At 42.2% G+C, this 23,107-nt stretch overlaps 1 protein-coding gene across 1 annotated transcript in view; it reads left to right on the top strand.

The window, feature by feature from the left end:
* Positions 1 to 22,262, top strand: part of LOC116329204 (voltage-dependent P/Q-type calcium channel subunit alpha-1A-like) — a 37,550-nt gene extending 15,288 nt beyond the window's left edge. Inside the window, exons 15-26 of the mRNA XM_039611447.1 lie at positions 37 to 187; positions 682 to 809; positions 1,929 to 2,025; positions 6,009 to 6,114; positions 6,667 to 6,774; positions 9,105 to 9,205; positions 10,849 to 10,964; positions 11,075 to 11,207; positions 12,620 to 12,733; positions 15,524 to 15,740; positions 16,009 to 16,280; positions 17,897 to 22,262. Of these exons, the coding sequence (XP_039467381.1) occupies positions 37 to 187; positions 682 to 809; positions 1,929 to 2,025; positions 6,009 to 6,114; positions 6,667 to 6,774; positions 9,105 to 9,205; positions 10,849 to 10,964; positions 11,075 to 11,207; positions 12,620 to 12,733; positions 15,524 to 15,740; positions 16,009 to 16,280; positions 17,897 to 18,691 (2,338 nt within the window). The 3' untranslated portion in view covers positions 18,692 to 22,262. The remainder of the gene's footprint in view (positions 1 to 36; positions 188 to 681; positions 810 to 1,928; positions 2,026 to 6,008; positions 6,115 to 6,666; positions 6,775 to 9,104; positions 9,206 to 10,848; positions 10,965 to 11,074; positions 11,208 to 12,619; positions 12,734 to 15,523; positions 15,741 to 16,008; positions 16,281 to 17,896) is intronic.
* Positions 22,263 to 23,107: the final 845 nt, after the last annotated feature.

Genomic DNA, 23,107 nt, shown 5'->3' on the forward strand with positions numbered 1-23,107 from the left:
CTGGATAGGTAAAATAATCTTTTTGTATGTTTGAAGGAGTGCAACGGGTGAGGCATGGCACGAGATCATGTTGGCGTGTCTTGGGGGTAAGGAATGTGACCCCAAGTCAGGGAATGTAGATCCAGACTGTGGCAGCCAGTTTGCCTACCTCTACTTTGTGTCCTTCATCTTCTTCTGTTCATTCTTGGTGAGCACCCGGGTTATCCCAGTTACTGATCGACATAGCATAATGTAACATTACATGACACAACGCAGTGCAATGCAATGCCACACAGCATGACAAAACATGTTATAACATACACATAACATAAGATGATATAACACGACACAGCACAACATAAGCTGACTTGACAAAACTTAACATAACATCATGTGACAGATCATAACATTGTAACATAATGTATCACAATATAGTATATCATAACATAATATGAAATATGACGTAAAATTGCATGACATAACTTGCTATAACATAATAGGACATAATAAGACATAACATGACAAGACTTTCCATAACATAAAATTGTCCATCTTTTAGTTAAAGCTAATTAAGTAAAGTAGCATTTCACGTCACAGCTATTAAACCAGTGATTTTGTGAAATCAGTGGCTGTTTGTAACTTTTCTACCTGTGTCTGTATGTATGTGTGTCGCTGTGTGTGTTTGTGTGCATGCATGCGTAGATGCTGAATCTGTTTGTAGCTGTTATCATGGACAACTTTGAGTACCTGACTAGAGATTCATCCATACTAGGACCTCACCATTTGGATGAGTATGTCAGGATATGGGCGGAGTATGACCCTGCTGCCTGGTGAGTTATAAAATGCCTATACTCAGGTGTAAAGAGGCACAAGCACAAGGAACAGATCTGTTTACACATGTAGTACTTGCACATATATTCATAAAAATATACTTTTAAGAGTTTGTACATACTCCAAAAAAGACACTATTTACAACCTGATATTTAGACACCTTTAATGCATCTTTTTCTGTGTATTTTAATAAGCTTGCCCACACAGAGAGACCCAAGAAGTTAAAGTGGCTACTTCTCCATAATTTTGAGATTTTTTTTTCTTTTTTTGGTGTGAAGACTTTTTTTTTAAGTGACACAGTGAAAAAGAGAATTGAACACATACAAGCATCAGCTTTTTAAAACATTAATTTACTAAAGAAATAGCTGCAAGGGGGCTGTAACGGATCTGAGTATAACCTCAGACATCTGGTTATCTCTCTCACACCGTACAACCTCTCCCACTCTGTCCTCGCCTTTACTGTAAACTCCCTTCACCCCTTCCTAACACTCTCCCTCTTCTGGAATCGGTATAAAGCCAAAAACTTAACACGGCAACGTCTACACTCCAAACTGAAGCCTCCGTGTAGTCCAAATGTATATTGTAGACATGCTAAGTTTCATGGTATCTGTATTCCAGTGCCTGTGTTTTCCCCTCATGCCTTCCTATAGAATGCACTACTATAAATAGGAAAATACAAATAATATGGTGTGCAATAAATATGGTGTGCACCATTTCTATTGTACAGTTGTGTTAGGATTGCCTTTCTTGAAACTAACTTGCTATTTTTTAACCTCTAAGGAAACCAAGTAATAAACAAAGAAGAAGAAGAGAATACAATAAGAAGGCACTGTTTAGGACAACTTTGAACAGAATGTGCCATTCAGTTATGTTTCTACTATTTCTGTATGTGCATGTAGAGTTTGTACAAGTGCATTCAAGTGATGTCGTAAGAGTCAGTTTTTACAGTTCTTCTATATTGTAAAGTATTTCCAGATACTGTGTTCTTGTCAATCTTGTATTCTTCCTCCCAATGTTCCCTCTTCTTTCTTGATGTGTATGCCTGTGTGTGTGCGCGTGTGTGTGTTTTTCTTGTGTGTGTGCGTGTGTTTGTTAACTCCCCTGTATTCTTCTTGCAGCGGGCGCATACATTATAAGGACATGTACAGTTTATTACGAGTTATCGACCCGCCTCTTGGCTTAGGCAAGAAATGCCCCCATAGGGTGGCCTGCAAGGTTTGACTTCCATTCAAACAAAACTTCTTAAACCACACTTGCTAGCCACAGCATCCGGGAATGGAGTGAATGCCGCTTTGTTTTCTTCTTCATTTCAACTTTACAACTTTGTTTCCACCATTATCGACTTGCATTCTGAACTGCCGAGAGAATGTGCGGGACAATGCAGACACCCAGAGAAGCATGTGAAATGCATTAACCGAAATGGGGAGGGGGAATTCACATTAAGGCGTTTTATCATGTTGGAAAAATAATCTTTTTTTTTTATATGAGTATTTTTTTTTCCTTTTGCTTGCTGTGGAGACATGGCTATAATGTAGCAAGCTACGGTCGCCCACTGTAGTGTTGCATTGTTCTTGGTTGTTGGGGGGTTGGGGGAACGACAGAAACTGCATTGACACTTCTTCCCTCACTCCTTCCTCTTCCTTTTCCTCTCCTGTCTGAGCAGGAGCAGCTTGGCGCCCGCTGTCAGGCTCTACCTGTTCTGTTCTTGCACAGAATTATCTTCTGATACTACAAGAGGATATTTATTCCTTAAATTCTTCCTCTTGCTTGCCTCCCTATCCACTGTCATTTACCCTGTTCTCTGATATGACAACCTGTTAGAGAGTACTGTTACTCAAAGAGAAGCCACACAGCCAAAACAGTCTCTCCAAATCCTCCCAATAACCTTGTCTCTCTGTTGTTGTTTTTTTTAAACATTGTTTCAGTCATCTCTCTCTCTCTCTCTCTCTCTCGCTTTCTGTCTATCTTTCTCTAAAATCTTTTCTGCTACTCTCTCTCTCTCTCTCCATTGTATTTCTCCTTCTTGGAATATCTGCATCTCTCTCTTTCTTGTTAACGGGGTGGTGGCATGGCTGATGATGCAGTGGCAGGATCAGTTGCAGGGAAATGTATGACATGCTGAGGCACATGAGTCCTCCACTAGGCCTCGGGAAGAGGTGTCCAGCTCGGGTGGCCTACAAGGTCAGAAAGGCCCCCATCTTCACCCAAGTCTTCTATGGGTGATGTGGGTTTTTTGGGGGGGAAGGCTATCTAGAACAATGATTTAAATTATCAACGTGGTGTAAACTTTTAGTGTCATTGTTTCTTTGGTTCTGTTCCTGTTTCTTTTTGTGGAAAGTGTGGGTGGGCTGGTCGGTGTTGTGATGTTGTGTGGTGATGTGGGACTTCTGGGTGGAGGTAGCAGGATGGTTAGGTTGACGGGTTTAGATAAGGGGTCTGTATCCACAGGAGGGGATGACAAAGAGGGACCTTCTCAGCTCATTTGCACCGTGTACAGCTCACATACACAAAAACACAAAAGGCACACGTCACGATCAGTAGTGTCCTCGTTTAAGTGTATAGATCAATGCTGTATGAAGACATTAAGACACCTATTAAGCAGATAAACATGTCACACATGTAGGCACCCTTAAATACATACACTTACACAGAAGCATGCGTGTGCAGCAGGGCTTGGAAGGTCCATTAGACTTATGTCCTCTGACTCGTTCCATCCTGTGGATGAGGTAGACGCATACACAGAAACACACAGAAATAGGTCATATCAACCTACACAGATATTTTCTGTTACTTCTCATGGTAGAGAGAGCAGAAGGGCTTGTGTCAGTGATGTGTTTTCCTCAGAGAGCCTTTGGTTGCCATACAGAAGCAGTTCTTTTTCTGTCACCCTCCATGTAGCAGCTCCAAGCCCCCAAGCAGCCTTTTCTATCTGCAAGTCCAATCTTCTCTTTGTCCTTTGGTTCTGTCGTCAATGCAGTTCTATTCTGTTTCCAGCCCCCCCCCCCATCATCTCTGCATATTGCTTCCTTCTCCACACATATACACTCCCTCACTTGCCCCCCTGCATGGCCAGTCACCACCAACACCACATTCTGCACATGCCCTGTTTGTCAAGTACAATACAGGTACAATGGATATCATGCAAACCGTTAGATTAAGAATATACTAAACATTAATAACACATTTACATTACATGCTACACGTGATCAGGTAAAAAAAAAATCTTTTGCAGATTACTGTTAGCCTGAGGAGGCAGCAAGCCACACAATCTGTAGGCACAGACGATCACTCCATTGCTTTCTCCACCTCCCACTTCACTTCCAGTAGAGCTGGGGCAAATAGTGCAGAGATTTTACATGATTTAAAGCTGCATGTGATTAAACACGTTTATCCGATTACATAAAAGAAGTCAAGATTGCTGACGTTGTGATCTGGTACAATGTGCTATTTGACCCAAGCTTTTTAACTCTCTACTTTTCTGTTTTTCAATTGGACATTTTATGTTTAACACCTGCCATCATCCAACTTGGGCCGTTAAACTGATTTCAAACTATGAGCCTCCTTCCTGAAATGTAAAAGTAAAAATACCAATATGTATCCTGGTAAGTGTGCTCAGCATTCTATAATGCTTTTTATGCATGGTTGAGCATCTTTGTCTTCTCTTTGATAAATATTACTTGATCCAAATTTATTTAGCATAAGTCTCAATTTGCTTTCCAGAGGAATCTAAATCTTAACTAGGACCTTCCATCCAGTCCATTTAATAGCTATCCTTTTAGCGTCATTGCTTTTAACCCTTGATCTCTTCTCTCTTGAAGAGAGACAGCACAGCTTTTCAGGCAGGACTGCTTGGTTTATTTTTTTTCCCTTTACAGACACAGCCAACTAAGTATGGCAGTGATTCCTTTTCTTTTTTTACATTACATTGTTTTGACTTTTATTTTTCTATTTTCGGTCACTTTTTCTCTTTATGTGCTCCAGCTCATAACCTATTGATTTTTCTTCCTCTATCATCTCTTTCCCTTAAGCTTTCCCTTTCAGTTCTTATTATATCTGTTTTCTGGCAGAAGAAATATTTCGCTTCACCTCATATTTCCTACACACGCCTGGATTATGTTCACCTGAAAAATCATTACGCGTCTTAGCACCAGAACAACGCTTCCATGGTGGGCTTTTTTTGTTTTTGTTGTTGTTGTTTTTTTCCTCTTTTTCCACAGAACGCTGCTCTCTCTCACCTATTAACCCTTCGAGTCTATACCCATTTTTTCACACATTTGACATCAGAAAATGTCAGCGTAGCCTCATTGTCTACTATTTTTCTTAATGCCTCCAATAATAGCCACATTAAAGCAACTCACAAACTCATTTTAATGTCGCCAACAGAGGATGCTTTCTGTGTACAGCTGCACAGCTGCTTGTCCTGTGAGGCATATTGTGCCTGCATTGCATGCTGCATGGGGGTGGAATGCGCAAGAAGGATTTGGGGGGGAAAGACGGATTAAAGGAGAGGCATATTTTTGGAATGTGGGGACGGGGGAGATGCATGGTGAGCTGCATGTCTTGGTTGTCGCCGGGTTGTTGTCTTTTGTCACCAAACATGCATGAACGTCACTCTGTTAGTGGATGTAAGTCGTATTATTCGTGTGCGTCTGTTACTAACCAACAAGACCCGCAAAGGATAAAACCAATAAACAAAAACCACAGTGTTCCTCTTTCTTAGACCAGTCCCTTGGTTGGCTTATTGGTTTATCATCCGGTCTCTGTTGTTTTCACTGTGAACCTCCAAAGCACTAGGGGGAGCTCTGGATAATAGTAACTGCTGCTCAGCCTGTTCCTGGACAGTTATGAAGCAAATAAGAATGTGATTCTGAAAAAGTCTCCACTAATCAATTTGTGACTTAGATGTTTAAAAATGAACAAGAAATTGGGTATTTTTACGACTGTCTTGTCACTTCAGCACTCATAATCGCATATGTGCCTAATTTGGCACTTAGGCTGAGCCATTATAGGCAGACAGACAGAGTCAGGGCCTGCTGCAGATGCTATGCACAGCTCCTTCAACTTCAGAACCCCCTTCCCTTCTCCCCACTCTCCTTCCCTGTTACAAGCTCAGAGCCCTTCCCCCTTTTCACCTGGAGGTTCCACATACACCCCATCTTCTCCTCAATGTTCTTACTGGCTGACTGGCTTCCTCGCAGAGATTGCTCCGTATGGATCTGCCCGTGGCCGATGACAACACGGTCCACTTCAACTCCACTCTCATGGCCTTGATCCGCACCGCGCTGGACATAAAGATTGCCAAGGGTACGGACAATTTGACTTTCACTTGTCACATTTTCACATGCTTTCTTCTTCCTTCTCTCTTAACCCCAACATCCTCAAAGCAGAATTGTCTATTCTGCGCTGAACCAGAAACTTCGAACTCTTCTTGATGCTCAATCCTCTATAGAGCAACTGATGTGTTGTTATTTCCAAGGCTTGAGATTATATATGTAGAATTTTTCTAGATTTAGTGTGAGGCTAAAGGTGAGACTGAATGTAGCTCTTCAGCTCACAAGTTGATTGCTTGTGTTTCACTTCATTTGTGATCTTATCCTAATTACAGGACTAATAAAAGGAACCTTTTTTTCTGTTTGTCTGTTTCCATGTTTGTATGTCTTTTTCCCCTTTTCCTTTCAATCTGAATGGCTATTAACAATGTGTGTTGTTTTGTGTGTATGGGTAAACTTTCTTAATGTGCATTTTTCTGTGTTTTGTGTTCATTTGTGTTCTCATACTTGGGCATGGATGTCCATACATCTGTGTGTGTATCTGCATGTGTGTGCATGCTTCTGTTTTTTTAATGAAAATGTCTAGGTGGTATCGACAAACACCAGATGGATGCAGAGCTAAGGAAAGAGATGATGGCAATCTGGCCCAACCTCTCCCAGAAGCATCTGGATTTACTGGTGACACCACACAAGTGTAAGTGACCAGAGTTTGGGTAAACCACAGCAGTGCCGTTTTCTGCAACCACCTAATCCTCCACCATTGTTCCTCTCCATGCCCCCTGAGGTCCACTTCTCCAGACCAGTCTTTTTCCAGTGCTGCACCCTCTGAATCAGCTTTCACATCTGTCTCACACATCAGCACTCAGATCCCCCAATTTTGTGAAAATGATCATGAAGAAACAGAAGCACTGAAACAAGCTGCATGGTAGACACAAAACAGCTCCGCACACCCACGCAATAGTGTAGTATCTTGAAGTGGAGATCAATAAAACTGACTGAGACTGAACTACACAAGGACAACAGCTCTTTACTGAAAAAACCCTTTCTCCATCATCACTGAATCTATCAAAAATGTCCAATGGGTGGCAGTGCAATACTACAGTCTCCTGCAATTCTAATGCATTACACTCCTCCCCTAATCCCCAATTACCCAAAACAAGGAAAAGAAAAACTACATTAAATAAAGTACAACACTGGTTCAAAGATTCAGTCTTTCAGGTGGCATTCATACTTGTTAAAGGCAGTGCTCTGCTTGTTGTTTCTCTGTAGAAACTGGAGTCTGTTAACTGCTACATAGCCTCAGAAGCAACCTGAGCTTACTGGGATGAATTTTGATTGATTGTTGCAGACCACTTCTTCTGGTTATCCATAAGAAGCTAAACATTATGGAAATGTGAATCACCCACTTGAATCATGGGGAAGTCATGCTTGCCCATCATATTGCCACAGGGGCTGGCCACTTCTATCACAGCAGCGGAGCCTCTGCTGAAAGTGTCATTGCCTGGCATGTGCTGCAGTTCTTTACCACCACCCGTTTCCAGATGGAGCCACCACAACTAGCTTCTTGCAAATGCTTTCTGTGGCAGATGGCCACATGTTCGTGATGTAGGCCATTCAGTGTATTTGCTCTTTGAACTGTAGGAGCTATGACCGTCACTTCCTAGAAGACCCATCTTTGAACCACACATAGCCCAGTTGGATGTCTATAAGAATGTCTCGAGTGCGTCATCATGTACGTGATTTGGCCATCTGTTCTAAGACCTTCGTGAGTCAGACAAAAAAAAGTAATATTCTTCTTCTTTACCCGTGTCACTGCTTCCCATCTAAAGAAATGCATCTGCATTTTCATTATCTGATGACTTTCAATAATACTCTGTCATGGTTAAATACCGTAAGTATGGATACCCAATGCTGCTTTTTCAATGCAGCCAGAGTGGGGATGGCTGGCTCTGTGCCCGGGAATTGCCAAGAGTGCTCTCTAATCATTAATGAGAGTAAACTTCCTCCTGTAATAATATTTATGAAACTTACTTTCTTATGCATTTGGGCGTATTTCCTCTCTGACTCACTCATGACGTAAATTCAGCTGACTTTTCCTCACGTCCCTCCATCAAATAAGAAATGACAGTAACAGACCCTGATGATTTATTTCGGGATAGCTGCAGTGACTTCCTGCTATGATTGTGAACTACTGCTGTGTTGCTTTTTGGCATTTTTAATGCTGCCTCACACTTAAAGGGCTTTCTTTACATTCTGCAATACAGTACAGCGGACAAATTCTGCATACGTTGGCCATAATAGTTCAGCAGCCCAAGGTAGTTGTAAAAAGGTAGTTGTGAACTTTTGCTAGTTCAGGGTTACAAGACTGAAGCTACCATCTGTGTCCAACAGATGGCGGTAAAGTATCCATTTGCAATCACAAAATTACAAAATGAATACTGCATTTATTCCCTCCTTAAACTCACAAAAGCAAGAGTCACCATTCCTCAACATTCACACTTCTACCCATTTCTGTGCCTGAGATCAGAGGGTGTCCTACTATAGATAAACCTTCTATAGATGTCTTTTCACTCCGTGGCAGGCAGCTTTATAGACTAGGGGCAAATCTCTCTTTTTATCATTAGTTATATTGAGGACAAACCCAGACAAGTCCTAAAGTATAAATCAGTAGTTGCTCTCATTCTGTGATGCTTTAATGTGCACAGATTGCATCTCTTTTTAAACAATTTTAATCATTTTACTAGAGACCATAGTTTGTTTAATATTACACACTAAGCATGAGCTATTATCAGAAGGAGATTGTTCAGTTACAGCGTTGTACTTGTGACACATAAAAGTGCTTTTTAGAGTTAACTGATATTTTTAATCAGCCTGGCAGTGAAAAGACTATTTTCTCGTATGTTCATGTATGTGTGTGAGTATGCAAGTACTTCTTGTGCGCTTGCCTCACACCTCTCTACCATTCCTCATGCTCAAAGACCAAAGAGCCTGATCCCGCAGGGTAACTTGTCATTCTCTCTGCAGCGACCGACCTGACAGTGGGGAAAATCTATGCCGCCATGATGATCATGGAGTATTACCGGCAGAGCAAGATCAAACGTTCCCAGGCTCTTCGTGATGAGCAGGTACTGCCTGTCTCCAGTGAAGTAACACTCTACCTGCATCCGATCCCTTAAAATTAAAGGCAGACTGACGTGCTGAAACCGAGGCCACAGGTCTGTAACTTCATCTATACAAGCCTGGGCTGTGACAGCATTCGTTCAGATTAGGGAAGCGTCTCCATTCAATAACCTATAAAGGCAGACGCAATAACTTCAAAAAGGTGATGCTCAGAAACAATGCTGCCACCTTCTGGGCAAAGTTTGTTACACTAGCACTGAAATTTTTGAGGGAAAAAAAAAGTTTTCCTCATACAGAATGTAGCAGGTTATTTTTTTCACAGTAAGCTAAAATGTTGTCACAATCCCAAATGTGCCCATGCCTGAACTTGATGGGAATCTTCATAATGGCTTCTTTAGCTGAGCTTGTGTCTTTCCTATATCAACTGCTTGTAACAATACACTACCTTCTAACTCCCTGTTACCCATGCTTGTCACCTTGGACAGGTATAGACCTCCTTCACAAGATGACATGTTATCAATGCTGAAATTTTGTGATTCCTAACATTATTATTCAGCCGTAATATAAAGGTTTGCTTGCCCTTAATATTGTCATTGCACGTGTTATGTATTATGAGATACTTCTCATGATGTTCCCGAAACATCAGCAAACCACTGCCTTCTTTATGATTTCTGATCCTTATTATTTTCTCCTGCCTTCAGTCCTTTGCAATGTTCCACACGCAGACGCATTTCTCACACAATCTTTTTTATACATGCTTTTTATCACACAGGCTGCGGTGTGACTTTACTAGAGCCTCAGATCTCAGCTACTATATTATGTAGAAATGCTAAGAGAGATCTCTGCAGTGTTTCATTATAGAAAACGCAGTTAGGTCAGACCGGATCACACAAGTTTTAGGTGTGCTTTACTTGTTGGGGTTCACATTGTGTTTATTCCTTGCAAACTAATTGGGATGCTTGCTACAGTATTTTCACATAAGTAAAGTGAAAAACAAAAGAAAAATAATAAAATAATGTAATAACTAAATCAAATTTAGATTTAAGAAAAGTGGTCATTAGTGGACATTAGGCAGTTGTTCCGACTTCTTCAATGGTTGACTGATAACAATTCTGGTAGCAATTCTTATTTGACACATGCCATTGTGTATTTTACCTGCCTGCTACTGGCTTATTGCTGTGTTTCTTTGCTACAATGTCCTCTGTCATTTTAGAACAGGATCCTTTTTTTTAATTGTCCTGCAAATATTTTTTTTCTTCTCTTTTTACATACCAACCCCCACCCATTAAATTTCAGCCTGTTAATGCATCAGATGACAACTGTTCATCAGACGAAATCCCGTAATGTGATAGTTTGCTGTGTGAAGCTCTGGATGCAGTGGTTGAATCCCGCTTCCTCACTGATCGTCTTTTTGCTTTGATCCCAGAATGACAACTGAGTCTGCTCATCTCTCTCCTTCTGCTAGCTGCTGGGCATTCATTGCTCTTCCATTCATCCCGCTTCCATTCTCCCGTTTGCCCGGTCTCGCTTCAACCGGCAGCCCCCTCTCTCTATCCCCTCTCTTCATGCTCTGCCCTTGTTCCCCCTCCCCATTTCCCTGTCAGTCTGCCTGATAGCTGGCGACGGCCATGTTGTATATCTCACACAGAATCGAACGCCATTACTATTTCAGCGCGTGGAGCCACCTACCCCCTCCCAGGATGGGGGTCCGGGACTTAACAATGCCCTGCCTCCTCCTGAGATGACAGAGACCACCAACAGCCTGTGAGTTGGACACTTCTGGATTATTTTCACTTTACAGGAACAGGTTTGCTGAAGAAAGACATACCCTTGACTTGTTTATATGTGTATATGTGTTTGTGTGTGTGTCACAGGCCGGTGGAGGGAGGTGTCCCGGAAAGCCAGTCGTGGGTGACGGCTCGCGCTCAGGAAATGTCTCAGAAGGTTGGCAGCTGGAGCCCTGAGGGACACCCTGTGGATGGCCTGGGAAGCATGACCAACTCTCAGGTAAAAGCGCATGCACACAAACACACACACACACACACACACACACACTGCAAATGGCACAATAAGCTGCCCAGAGACCACACAGATAATAGTTGGTGCCGTGTTACTTGATGTAACTCCAATTACAACTGAGGACAATTAAGTGGTAAAATTTTCACTGTTCAAGTTTGTAATCCCATATCCAGGCTCAGCAGTGACCTGCTCATTCATGACGCCTGCTTTTTATAGAGGATTTGATCAAATCAGGGCAGCTGATAAGTTTATTTAGTTTTTTTTCCCGGTACGTTCATTGTTAGGAATACTCTCCCATTCTTATGGTGTCGTAAGTTCAGAGCTCAGACTCCATCATCCTTACTGCACTGTTGCCTTTATCATTTTACTGAAAATGTTACGCTTATTTCCTGCAGTTCCTCTTTTTTGGATTCTTCAGCTATCACTAACATGGCTTTAACATTTCTTTGATTAGCTCCATCTCTCAAACCTGTCTCTAAACACAAGTCTTTTTATTTTATTTGATTTCTTTAAAATCTCACTGAATTGTTCAGTGACTATATATCTCTGCATCTCATTTGACTCAGACTGGTTCATGTCTCTGTTTTCATGCCGTTAAACATGTCTGCTTGTAGACCTCGTGCGGGGGGAGGGTGGGGGTCTGGCAGGTGTATGCATCTGTCAGCCCTCTTATCGTAGCCACCTGTCCACAATGATCAGCAGAGGTCTAAAGGAACGAATAACTTCTTTGATTATCAGTTCAGATTTAACTAAAATGCGATTTACTCCAAACAAAATCGAATTTTGCAAATTTGCTACATAAAATTTGCATGTTTCTGATTAAAAAAACCCCAACATACTGGATTTTTGATAACTGCAGTGCAGCTGACCCACCAGTGCAGTTTTCAGTTTTACATAACCTCATTTAGTGCCCACAATGTACCAGGACCTGCACCTGGCTAACATTATCATCCGATCAGATTTCTTTTTTTCTTTCTTTTTTTCCCCTCATACCTCTTTTTGGCTGCACGTGGTTTTTTCCTCCCAGAATCCACTCCTGCCATGACTCACAATCTCCTCCATCTGGCATTGAGTGCCACTAAACAAAAAGGAAAACAACAAATCACCTTCTGCTGGCATTTGTTGCAACTCAAGTGACAGCAGCATATGCAAACACAAAATTTGATTTTGGTTGGAGTATTTGCTAAAGACCAAAACACACAATTTCCTTTTTTTCTGTGCAATTTAAAATGAAAACAACAATTAAAGACCAAATCATCCAACTGACATGATTTTCCTTTGGGACCTTCAGCTTTCTGCTCTCTTTGGATAACCTTTCCACCTTACCCCCCTCTCCTCCTCCCTATTAGTTTTCATGGCAGCCAATCACACCACCTCCTGCTCTCCTGCTCTGTTTACAGACGGTAGAGATGAGAGAGATGGGGCAGGATGGTTACTCGGATACTGAGCACTTTCCACCAATGGAAGGCCACGGCAGGGCCGCTTCCATGCCCCGCCTCCCAGGCGACAACCAAGTGAGCAGCATTCTCACCTTTCCACTGTCCGTTGTCCTCATTGTGTCCGCTCCTTATCTCCGTTTGTTTGGAACGATGACATTCACAAAGGTCTGACTCATTGCTTACGGATTTCTTGCTGTGGTCTCTTGAATCCAGAGTGGAGAATGTTTGGGACGACAAACTTTTACAATCACTGGTTACAGTTTGCGCTGGGTGACGTGGTTGCAACCATGATGTCCGCTAGCATATCATGACAGTATTTCAAGGTAAAACATGGAAATGTTTTGCTGACATGTTGACCTCCAGGCTTGGGTTCACAAGGACCACAGCAAGGCAAAGTCAGACCTTTCATTCCTTTCTTTTTCTTTTCTCCCGACTGTTTTGCTTTTCTCTTCCCCTCATCTCTCTTTCACCTGCATGGAGGTGTTTTTGGAAATGCGGTTGCCTTGTTTTCCATCCCACACCCTCATCCATGTTAAACTGTTTCATATCCCGGTGAGTGCTCTGGTTGTCATTCACACACGACACATTTATAAACCACACACAGACATGCGCAGTTCTCTACCCCCACACCCACCCCACATTATTTCTTCTCCTTTTGTCAGGACCGTGATTTATTTATCTTTTTTTTTCTCGTTTTACTAAACTGTCTCTTCCTTCCTATCAGAGGTTTTCCAAGTGCCGAACCGGGCTTTTTTTCCCCCCCTTTATTAGCAGGACTGGTTCTAGCATGATGTTGAGTGTTACAGATGTGTGCGTGTTTGTGTGTTCTGGAGCTTGTTTTTATATGTGTTTTTCGCTGATTATCATCATTGATGTTGTGACCGTGTTTCTGTTGATTGAGCACTTTCATGGTGATCTTGTCCGTATAACACTCTCGTGGCACCAATCACCCCCAGTATTTGTGGTAAGTGTATCTCTTCCACCCTCGCTGCTGCTTCGGTGTCTAATCAGACCTTCTTTCTCTGTCCCTCCTTTTCTCTTTCTCTCTCTTTCATCTCTCCAATCTGGCGCCCCATCCTCTTTTTGGGTTGAACCTCAATCTAACGCTCTTTTTTTTTTAAACTTGTACTCCTCTTCACCCTTCCTCTTTGATCACTGCATATCACACCATCCCTGTCTCCCTTCCTTCTCTCCCTCTCCCCATCACTTCTCCTCCCCTCCTTGTTTTGTGTTTGCGCCACGTGTCCATACATTTGGTGTATTTGTGGCATTGTTTGTGTGTGTGTGTGTGTGTGTGTGTGTGTGTGTGTGTGTGTGTGTCTTCTCTGTGCTCATACAGCAGCGGAGGAAAGGGAAGCAACGTGGCAGTACCCTCAGTGTATGTACCCTGTCTTCTCTGTCTTCTCCCTCCTCCCCTTTCTCTTTATTCAAGTCCCCTTCTCAAACATGTCTTTGTGTTGTGTGTTTTTTTTGTGTGTGTGTTTTTAAGCAGGGGTTTTCTTAAGATGTATTAAAGCAACCGTTTTTAGCATGAACTCATATGCAAGTCCAGTTTCCAAACCAATCCTATTGACCCTTAACTACTTCACTCGTGCACTTAATGCAGAAAGTTTGGATTCGGGCTGAACTCTGCTTGTCCCCTCTCATCATTTATGGTCATACGACTGTCTCCGGGTCTGCTGTATCTCTGTCTCTCTTTACTCAGCTGCTGCTCCTGGTGCTTCGTTGTCTCATGTCCTCATGCCTGTGTGCTTATCTTTGTGTTGTTGCTGTTAACAGTCTCCATTATGAGTCTCCATTCACGACTGCCTACCTGCATGCTAGAACTTAGATCTTTTTGTTTGAGTGGGTGTATGCTTGCGTGAATGTATGTGGTGTGTGGTTAGAGTGTCAGAAACAAGGAGGGATATGGACATACGTGCATATGAATGGATATGTTTATAGGATTCTCAGTGCTACTTCTGTGAGGCCAGTTAATCTGCCAACCCATCATCTGTAATTTAATCTGTGACAATTCACAATGACTACAAAACTTGCTCAGCTCAGCTGCAAACAGGATTTAGCACTGAAGTAACCTGATATGATTTTCATGCCCAGGTCAGCAGCTTGTGGCACCATAGGCACTGTCCTGCTGTCCTGTCCTGCCTCAGGTCACGAGGCCTCGACACTGCAGAGGAATGTCGTTAGCAGACTCAGGACATCCCCTATGTACATGCATGGTTGCAGGGAAGCACGCTGAGACAGAGCAAAAACAGAAGAGTTTTGTGCAGCCTGGAATGCGCCATGTTCGGGGGCATTAATGGGTGGTGAAAATGGAGAAGTGCTGAATTGACCCTTTTGTCCCCCTTTTTTTTCTTTAACATTACAAGTTACAGAAGCATGGAAGGCATGGTCGCTTGCCATCATCTCTTTCCCTGTGCTTCCTTTTGATTTTTTTTTTTAATCTTCTGTATCAGGGGTCGGCATTTGAGCCCTGCACCAGGTTTGAATGTTAATACAACACTGCACTGGCCTTGCTTTAGCCATGCTTAGGTACTGAAATACATGGATGGATTGTTTACAAGCACTAAACTTGGCTAATGGGGGTTTTTTTGCCGACCCCTGCCTTATAAATTGTATGCAATGTCTCTGTTTTTTGAAGTAGCATGATTGGGGGTCTATGATTTGGTATAGGTTAAAGGAAGAAGATGCGTTGAGGGCTTTCATAGAAACAGACCCCAGTTAAACCCATATATACACCCCTATACATATCTGTTATCCCACTGTATAAGTGAAACACCAACCTGACATTCAAAGGAAACACCTCTCCTTGCATTTCTCTCTCTCCCTCCATCCCTTGGTGGTTTCTTTCTCTTTCTCTCTTAGACTATCAATGACAGCAGTCCAATGAAACGCTCCGCCTCCTCCCTGGGCCACAGCAGGTCTGGGCGTGGTCACAGAGACAAAGGAGGGGCAGACGACTACAACATGGAGCATGCAATTCCTGAAGAGGGAAGAAGTTCCAGGCACGGACACCGGCGAAAAGACCGGAGCCATCGGGCATCTGAGAGGTCCCTCTGTCGCTACACTGAGGCTGACACAGGTGGGTGAAACCACAAACACACACACATTTTTTGCATAATTGATCATTTGACAGGTACTGTAGAAGATATTTCCACTATCTAGAATTTATTTTCTCCAACCGTCTCACCTTCTGCAATAAATGAATCACATTTTTTTACAACTGAACAAAAAGCACATAAAAGTCTGTTTTTTGTTGTTGTTGTTATTTAGCCATTACTTCCAAGGGTTGCTAGAATGTGTCGCTGGAGTGCAATAATAACGAACCCCTCTAAACACTCTGTCATCAGGCCTGGGCACAGACCTAAGCACAACCACTCAGTCTGGCGACCTCACGTCAAAAGATAAGGATCGAGACAGGGATCGCGGCCGTTCCAAAGACCGTAAGCACCACCACCATCATCACCATCACCACGGCTCTGTGGACAAGGAGCGCTATGTAGCAGAACGAGGGGGCGAGTACGTCCACAGGCACTCTCGCGACCGTGACCGGGAGCGAGAAAGGGACCGGCGCTGGTCACGATCTCCCAGCGAGGGTCGCGATTGCGTGACACACAGACAGGTGGGCTCCTGGGTTATTGAGTGTACGTAATAGCTAGGCTGGAAAAACACACCTGTTGGTTTTTGATGAGAAAAATAAATAAATAAATATTGATCAAACACATTTCAAATGGTCTAATATTGGGCCTCTAATTTGACGGTAGTTAACTGGTGGACTATCAGCTAGAAAAACCCCAATAACCTTTTCTGGCTGTAACCAAACACAGTGCTGTACACATTAGGTGTAACTTTTTGATGTAGTTGTGTTAGAAATGTTCCTCTGATTGGAAACTGTATAAAAAAGACAGATGTAGCGTGACATCACCTGTTGGTTTGTGGACTACTGTTTTGAAGGCTTGTTTCAGTTACTTGAATCAGCAGGACTACCATATGGTAGTGGCTTCACAATTACACGCTAGCCGTACTTTAAAAAATACACAAGATATAAAATATAAACATATTCATATATTAAAATTAAAAATCATTCTGTAATAAATAAGAATTAAATATAACAATTAAGCCATAAACTCATTAGCAAAAGGAATTAAGTAATTTGTGACAAACAGGATCATTTTCTTGTTGAAAGCCAGAAGGGTTGCCCCCTGCTGGTCAATACAGAGAATGCAAGTTTAATGCACCAGTCTCAGAGCCTAGGTCCAACTGTTTAATGAGGTCTTCTCCCCTCAGATTAGAGGCCATTGTTTAATTGTTGGCATTATGTTAATGACAGCAGATAGCATGTGTATCTTTATGTATATTTGTATATACATTTATGTTTCACTATATTCACATAAACATGCATTATTGTTGGTATAATAATGCAGAAATGAGTAAAAAAGTGTTTGCTACCAAACCACCAACAACCAAACAAATATGCATAAAGAATGTATATTTGAGTACTGCTGTTCCCAGTTGCCCTGTCTAAATGTTCTGTCATGCCCTCCCCACTATGTTTCCTTATGACATTCTTTTCCAAGCATATTGCCCACTATACTTTAGACCTAAATTTTCTTTGCTCATGAATTTTTGGTAATGCATATTATTTAGCTAAACACGCTGATTTTGTAATATATTTTTATAATTACTGCAGGAACAACAGCTTTCTTTAAAGGGGAGGAAGTGGATTTTCTTATTTGAATTTGTGTTATACATACATGCTACACAGCTTGCTCAAAATAATGCAAAACCAGACACATTTTATGTATGTTTAGTTACCATATTTACCCTGTACTGCATTTGTTATCCTGGAAATCAACCCTTTATCCTTCTTTTCTCCTGTCGTCTTTTGTTTTCTTTCCTCTGCGTAACATGTTGCTTTTTTATGTATGGTCCTGTTTGAAATCTCATCTTTTTTATCCACATCATCTGCTCTGCTCCTTTTTAATGCCTTTCATTTCTGCCACTCTTTTATGAATGGTGCTTTTATTCTTATTGTTGCTGTGGATCTTGCTCTGGTCCTTTTCTTGCTTTTCTATCTGGACTCTCTTGCTTTTCCTGGCCTCTCTGTCTTGCGTTCTTTTCCTTCTCTCTCTGTTGGCTTCATGCTAAATCTTTACCATCCTCTACTTTATTCTACATGTTTTGTCGTTGAATTTGTGGTTCGTTCTTTTTATTTGCTTTATTTCACTTTTTGTGTAGGGCAGTAGTTCAGTCAGCGGAAGCCCTGTCCCCTCAACCTCGGGGACCAGTACACCACGGCGGGGCCGTCGGCAGTTGCCTCAGACCCCGGCAACACCCCGGCCCCATGTTACTTACTCCCCTGTAGTCCGTAAGGCTATGCCCACACCTCCTGGGGTGGCACAAGGCAGACCCTCAGCCCCAGCTCCTGCCCCTCGCCGCTTTTCTCCAGAGCCTTCCCAAGGCCAGGGTCCTCCCCCCGCTGGCCTTCAGCTGGGCCACCATGGCACACCACGTCATCAGCCCCCACTGCGCTGGGGAGACACAGGTGGAGGAGGGGGCTCCATAGAAGGGGATGGATGTTTCTACAACCAGGACTACCAGGACTACGAGCCCCATCATGAACCACCTGCCTATGAGCCAAACCCCGTGCAGGGGGGCAACCCGCACCCTCATGCCAACCACCCACTGCCACCTCCCTCACAACCACAGCAGCATAACCCCCATCCCCTACCTCCCCCACAGCCACACCCAGTCAACAACCCCCATCCTCAACCCAGCCGAACCTCGCCTAGAACTGTTCACCACGCGCCTCCGCCAACCACGGCTCTAACAGGGCCTGTGCAGGGCCAAGTTCAGTCTGCAGCCCAGCGCCGGCTACCCAATGGCTACCGTTCTTCATCACCTTCTACACATGTCCACGGACCCCCACACACTGGGCCCCACAAGGTCCCTCCTCCAGCTGGGCATCCAAGGGGTCCGCACAAAGGCCTGCATGAACCCTACAGTGAAACGGAGGATGACGATTGGTGCTAGCCTCTGGGGAAGGGGGTGGGACTTAACAAGGAAAAAAAGAATTCAAATACTGAAAGAAGATGAGCCAGAGCACTGACTGCCAAGGGAAAAAAATATAAACTTTTCTTTCTTGTCTGTTCCATTTATTTTTCCCTCTCCTCCACTGCTGTCTAAGTGATGGTGAGCTACATGAAACAACCGGTGTCATAGGATGGAACAAGAATGCAGAGACAGAATCTGGAGTTCCAAAAGGCGTTACGAGGTGGTAACGAAACACCTCTGCGCTCTGCTCGCGTTGTTGTCGATCATTTCTTTTGATGCCAAATGAGACCAAACTGGGGGAGCGTCAGACACTAGTCTTTGTGTCTTAAATTATGCCTCTGGCCATGAGCTATAGCCACTTACAAGATGTCAAGAGTTGCGACTCGACAAAAGACACTTTACAGTCAGAGACAAAAATGAGCGACCTCTTTTTTTGTTGTTGTTGTTGTTTGTTTGTTTTCTTTGCTTCTCTGAGCTAACTTCTGTTAAGTTAGCTGCAAAAAGATTTCAAACCAACCCTCCCAGCCACCAGTTGAATATTGATGAGTTTTATCATCTGTGTTTTTAAATACAAAATAAACCTGACACGGAGCCCTCCACCTGTAAGAGGTGAGGGAGGCTAAGTGGGTGGGAGAGTTGGGGAGTGTTGCACGGGGGTCGACGAGTCCCTCCGTAGACATCTGGAGGAGAGGATGGGTGCGTCTGGGGATGTTTACCCCAGTTACTGGAGAGATTGCACTCCTCCCAGAAACAATTTAACCAACCTCAACCTATGACCTATGAGAGGAAAAAAAAATAGTGGAGGATGGGTTTCAGAAACAGAGAAACAAACTGTTTTCTGCAGTATTTCTTCTACTCCTGGAGCTGCTTCTTCTTCCTCCTTCTCTTCTACTTCTTCAAAACATTGAAGCTTGAATCTTCTGTTGCACCCCCACACAGCTTCGTTTTTTGTAGACTTGCAGAGTTGTACACTCTATGGAATCCTGCATGAATGATACAAAAGAATACTAATAATAGCAACACTGAGAATCTACTGTCTGCAGAGGGAAAATGTTCTTCAGTCCTGTTTTTTTGTTATGGTCTGCAGGGTTTCTCTCTCTTTTTTGATTTATGATTAAAAGTGCTTTCTGTTTTTCTCTCTCTCTCCTCTGAACGACATTCCTCTCTCTGTACCTTCACATACGCTAAAAACACCAGTGGCCCGAAAGTAACAGGGAGATTGGATAGTTACTGTATGTATATCTAGAGGGAACAAAATGATAACTTTTCTGCTTGCTCGTCTACTGTCTATTCCGTGCCAAATGCCTGCCACTGATACAGCTGGAATTGTACTTATTTTTGTGGAAGTTACCTTTTTTGTAATTAAGGCTAAAAAAAATGGTTTAATGGGACGCAGGGTATAAACATGGATACGGTGAATTATGTCTGACAAATCAGTAACATCTCAAAAGTCTTCCAGGGTGTGGGGTTAACACAGAGGCAGCAGAAAGAGACCAATAGAAATGTGCAGAAAGGAGAGAAACTCTTCATCTTTGTTTTCTTTGTTGCTGAACGTATTAAGGGATAAACTTATACCATCGTTTGTAAAGATCATGATGAGCGTGAGAATGAGGCGAGTTCTCCATATTTGGTCTTATATTTTCTTCTGTGTGCTTGTTTTTATTTTGATCTTTGAAAATTTGAAGATAATCCTTTTTCCAACCCTTGGGTGGCGCTGGAACACACCACTACACTGTGGGAGAATGAGTTATCAGGAGGACAGAGCTGTCCTCTTACTCTGAGTCTTCTTCAAAGTTAATAACTATTTGAAATTTGTACATCAAAATGCACTGAATTACAGGTTTTACAATCCACTTGCCATCGCCTTTGACCTCCAGATGGCGCTGTGTGACAAATAGTGTCCCGCTCTATTCACTTCTGACTCAAAGTTATACAGTGAGTGCACCAAAAATGCAGTTTAGCTCATTCTCTCGCTAGTAGACTGCCTTATCTGTGTAAACGCAGGTGTGTGAGTCGTATTGTAGCAGACGGGCTGGAGAAAGGATGCCTGGGCCTCGCTGTAGTCCTAAAAATCACCTGCGTTCTGTGCGTATCACTCTTGTATAAGTTTTAGTTCTCTCTGTGTGCCTCAAACTAACACTTGTCACTAACGCACACCACCGTCAGACCCAACATTACTGTTATTTTTTTTATTTTAAGTTCCTTTTCTTTTCTCATTCTTTTACTTGACCCACATCTTACCTGGAGGCCTATCACATGTTGACCAGAGAATGCATTGAAAAAAAATAGAAAACACTGCCTATTAGTGTCTTTCCAACCTCAGTGGAATGTCACAAAAAATATTTCTCACGTCACTACATGTAAAATTAGAAAGCACACTAAGGTATGTAGCTCCTGGTTGTGGTGTGTGTCAGTGGGTTTTTGCGTGTATGTATGCACACGGGTGGGTGTGTTTCAAATAAAATTGTGTTTTGTTTTTCTGAATGCTTTTTTAAAAATTCTCCAGAACTCTTCTGAAATCTTAAGACATTCAAGTCAAATCATTGTAACGACCTTCAGCTCTGTGGTTGTGCGTGTGGTTGTGCGTGTGTGTGTGTGTGTGTGTGTGTGATGTCAGTAAAGTCCCTCCCACCTGCCCCCACCACTGAATGGAACGTGCAAAGCCCCAAAATGTTCACCTTCCATCTTTGTGTATATGCTGCAGTAAAATCCACTAACACGCTGATTAACCACACAAAGTCTTCAAAAAGCAATGTAAAGTCGCTACTGGGAGAAAAAAAATAAATAAATAAAAAAATGTTTTTTGTTTTTTTTTTCTTTTTGTTCGTTTTTCAAGTATAAAAGATTTTAAAAAAGGAAAAAATATCTAGTTCCAGAAATGCATGTGCTATGTGCATGCCACACCGTGGGTTAAAAAGTCATCTTCAGGACATAAGAGAAAAAGCAGATTAATTAATTCAGAGGAATTTAAAAAAAAGAAAAAGGTGATATATAAATAGATAGATGTTTTTAAAAAGCAATGTTTCCTTTTTTCCTTCTATTTTTGAAAACAAAAAATGTTTTAAAAACTTTAAAAAAAATCTAAAGAGTAAAAACACAAAAAAGAGACTTTGGCGAGAGTCAAAGTCCTGTTTGTTTTTCTTCTGTTACATGGGGTTGAGGCACAGCACAACCATGTTCAGGACACCATGAGAAAAAAAAAGAAAGAAAGAACTGTTTTTAATTTAACAGAAAAAATAAAAATATAAAGAAAGAAAAGAAAGTACAGTTCAGATGATGGTGTATTCTTCCTTATACTTTTGTGTTGGGGGAGGGTCAAGGAATGGAGGAGCTCGCCAAAACTGTTGATGTACTTGTTAAAAACTGGCTGATGGTCCTTTGATCTCTCACTCACTCTCTATTTTCTCTCTCTCGCCCCCCCCTCTCTCTCTCTCTTTCTCTACCCTGTCTCTCTCACGCTCTTACCTGTCACACTCTCAGCCAGTCTCACCGCTATTTCTACCAGTGCATTTTGTAATTCCAAACAGAAACTCTTCCTAAAGAATAAAATCCAGAGAGAATGCATACTGCTTTGTGTCATTTCTTTTTGTGTGTCAAGTCTTTTTCAGCTTTGAATTTGCATGTGTGTGTGTGTGTGTGTGTGTGTGTGTGTGTGTGCACCCTAGGAAAGTGCATAGGTTTCTCAGACCATTTCCTCTACCTGTCAGTCAGTCAAGAAAAATAAACGCTTGTAAGCATTACTCACAGAAAGTGAAAGCCACAGATGAACTTTAAAACTGTACTCATATTTCTTGACCACAATACCTTTGTGTAGTATTATCACTATAAAACAGCTAAGTAAACAACTGGTTTATTTTTTACAACAAAAAAGATTTGCAGTCATGGCGAAAGTCAGCACATGTTTTTTTTTCATTCCTTTTACTCTGCTTTTTATCATCGCCTTAAAGAAATACACTCAATTAGGTACAGCACGTCAACCACGGATGATGGAAATATATCATCAGCCAGTCACATGGCAGTAACTCAGTATAGGTGTGTTGACGTGGTCAAGAAAACCTGTTGAAGTTCAAATTGAAAATCCGAATGGGGAAGAAAGGTGATTTAAGTGATCCTAAATCACCTGGTCCACAGTGATTTTCTCACATAACCATCTTTAGGGTTTACAGAAAAAGTTATGGAGAAGAGAAAGTATCCAGTTAGCGACAGTTCTCTGAGTAAAAATGTTGGTGTGAGAGGTCAGAGGAGAATAGCCAGACTGATGTGGGCTGATAGATAAGTGAGGGTAACTCAAATTAGTATTCATTACAACCAAGGTATGCAGAAGAGTATCTCTAAATGCACAACATGTTGAACCTTGAAGCAGATGGGCTACAGCAGCAGAAGATCACACCAGGT

This window comes from Oreochromis aureus, linkage group 4, assembly GCF_013358895.1.
Source record: "Oreochromis aureus strain Israel breed Guangdong linkage group 4, ZZ_aureus, whole genome shotgun sequence".
Classification (NCBI taxonomy): Eukaryota; Metazoa; Chordata; class Actinopteri; order Cichliformes; family Cichlidae; genus Oreochromis; species Oreochromis aureus.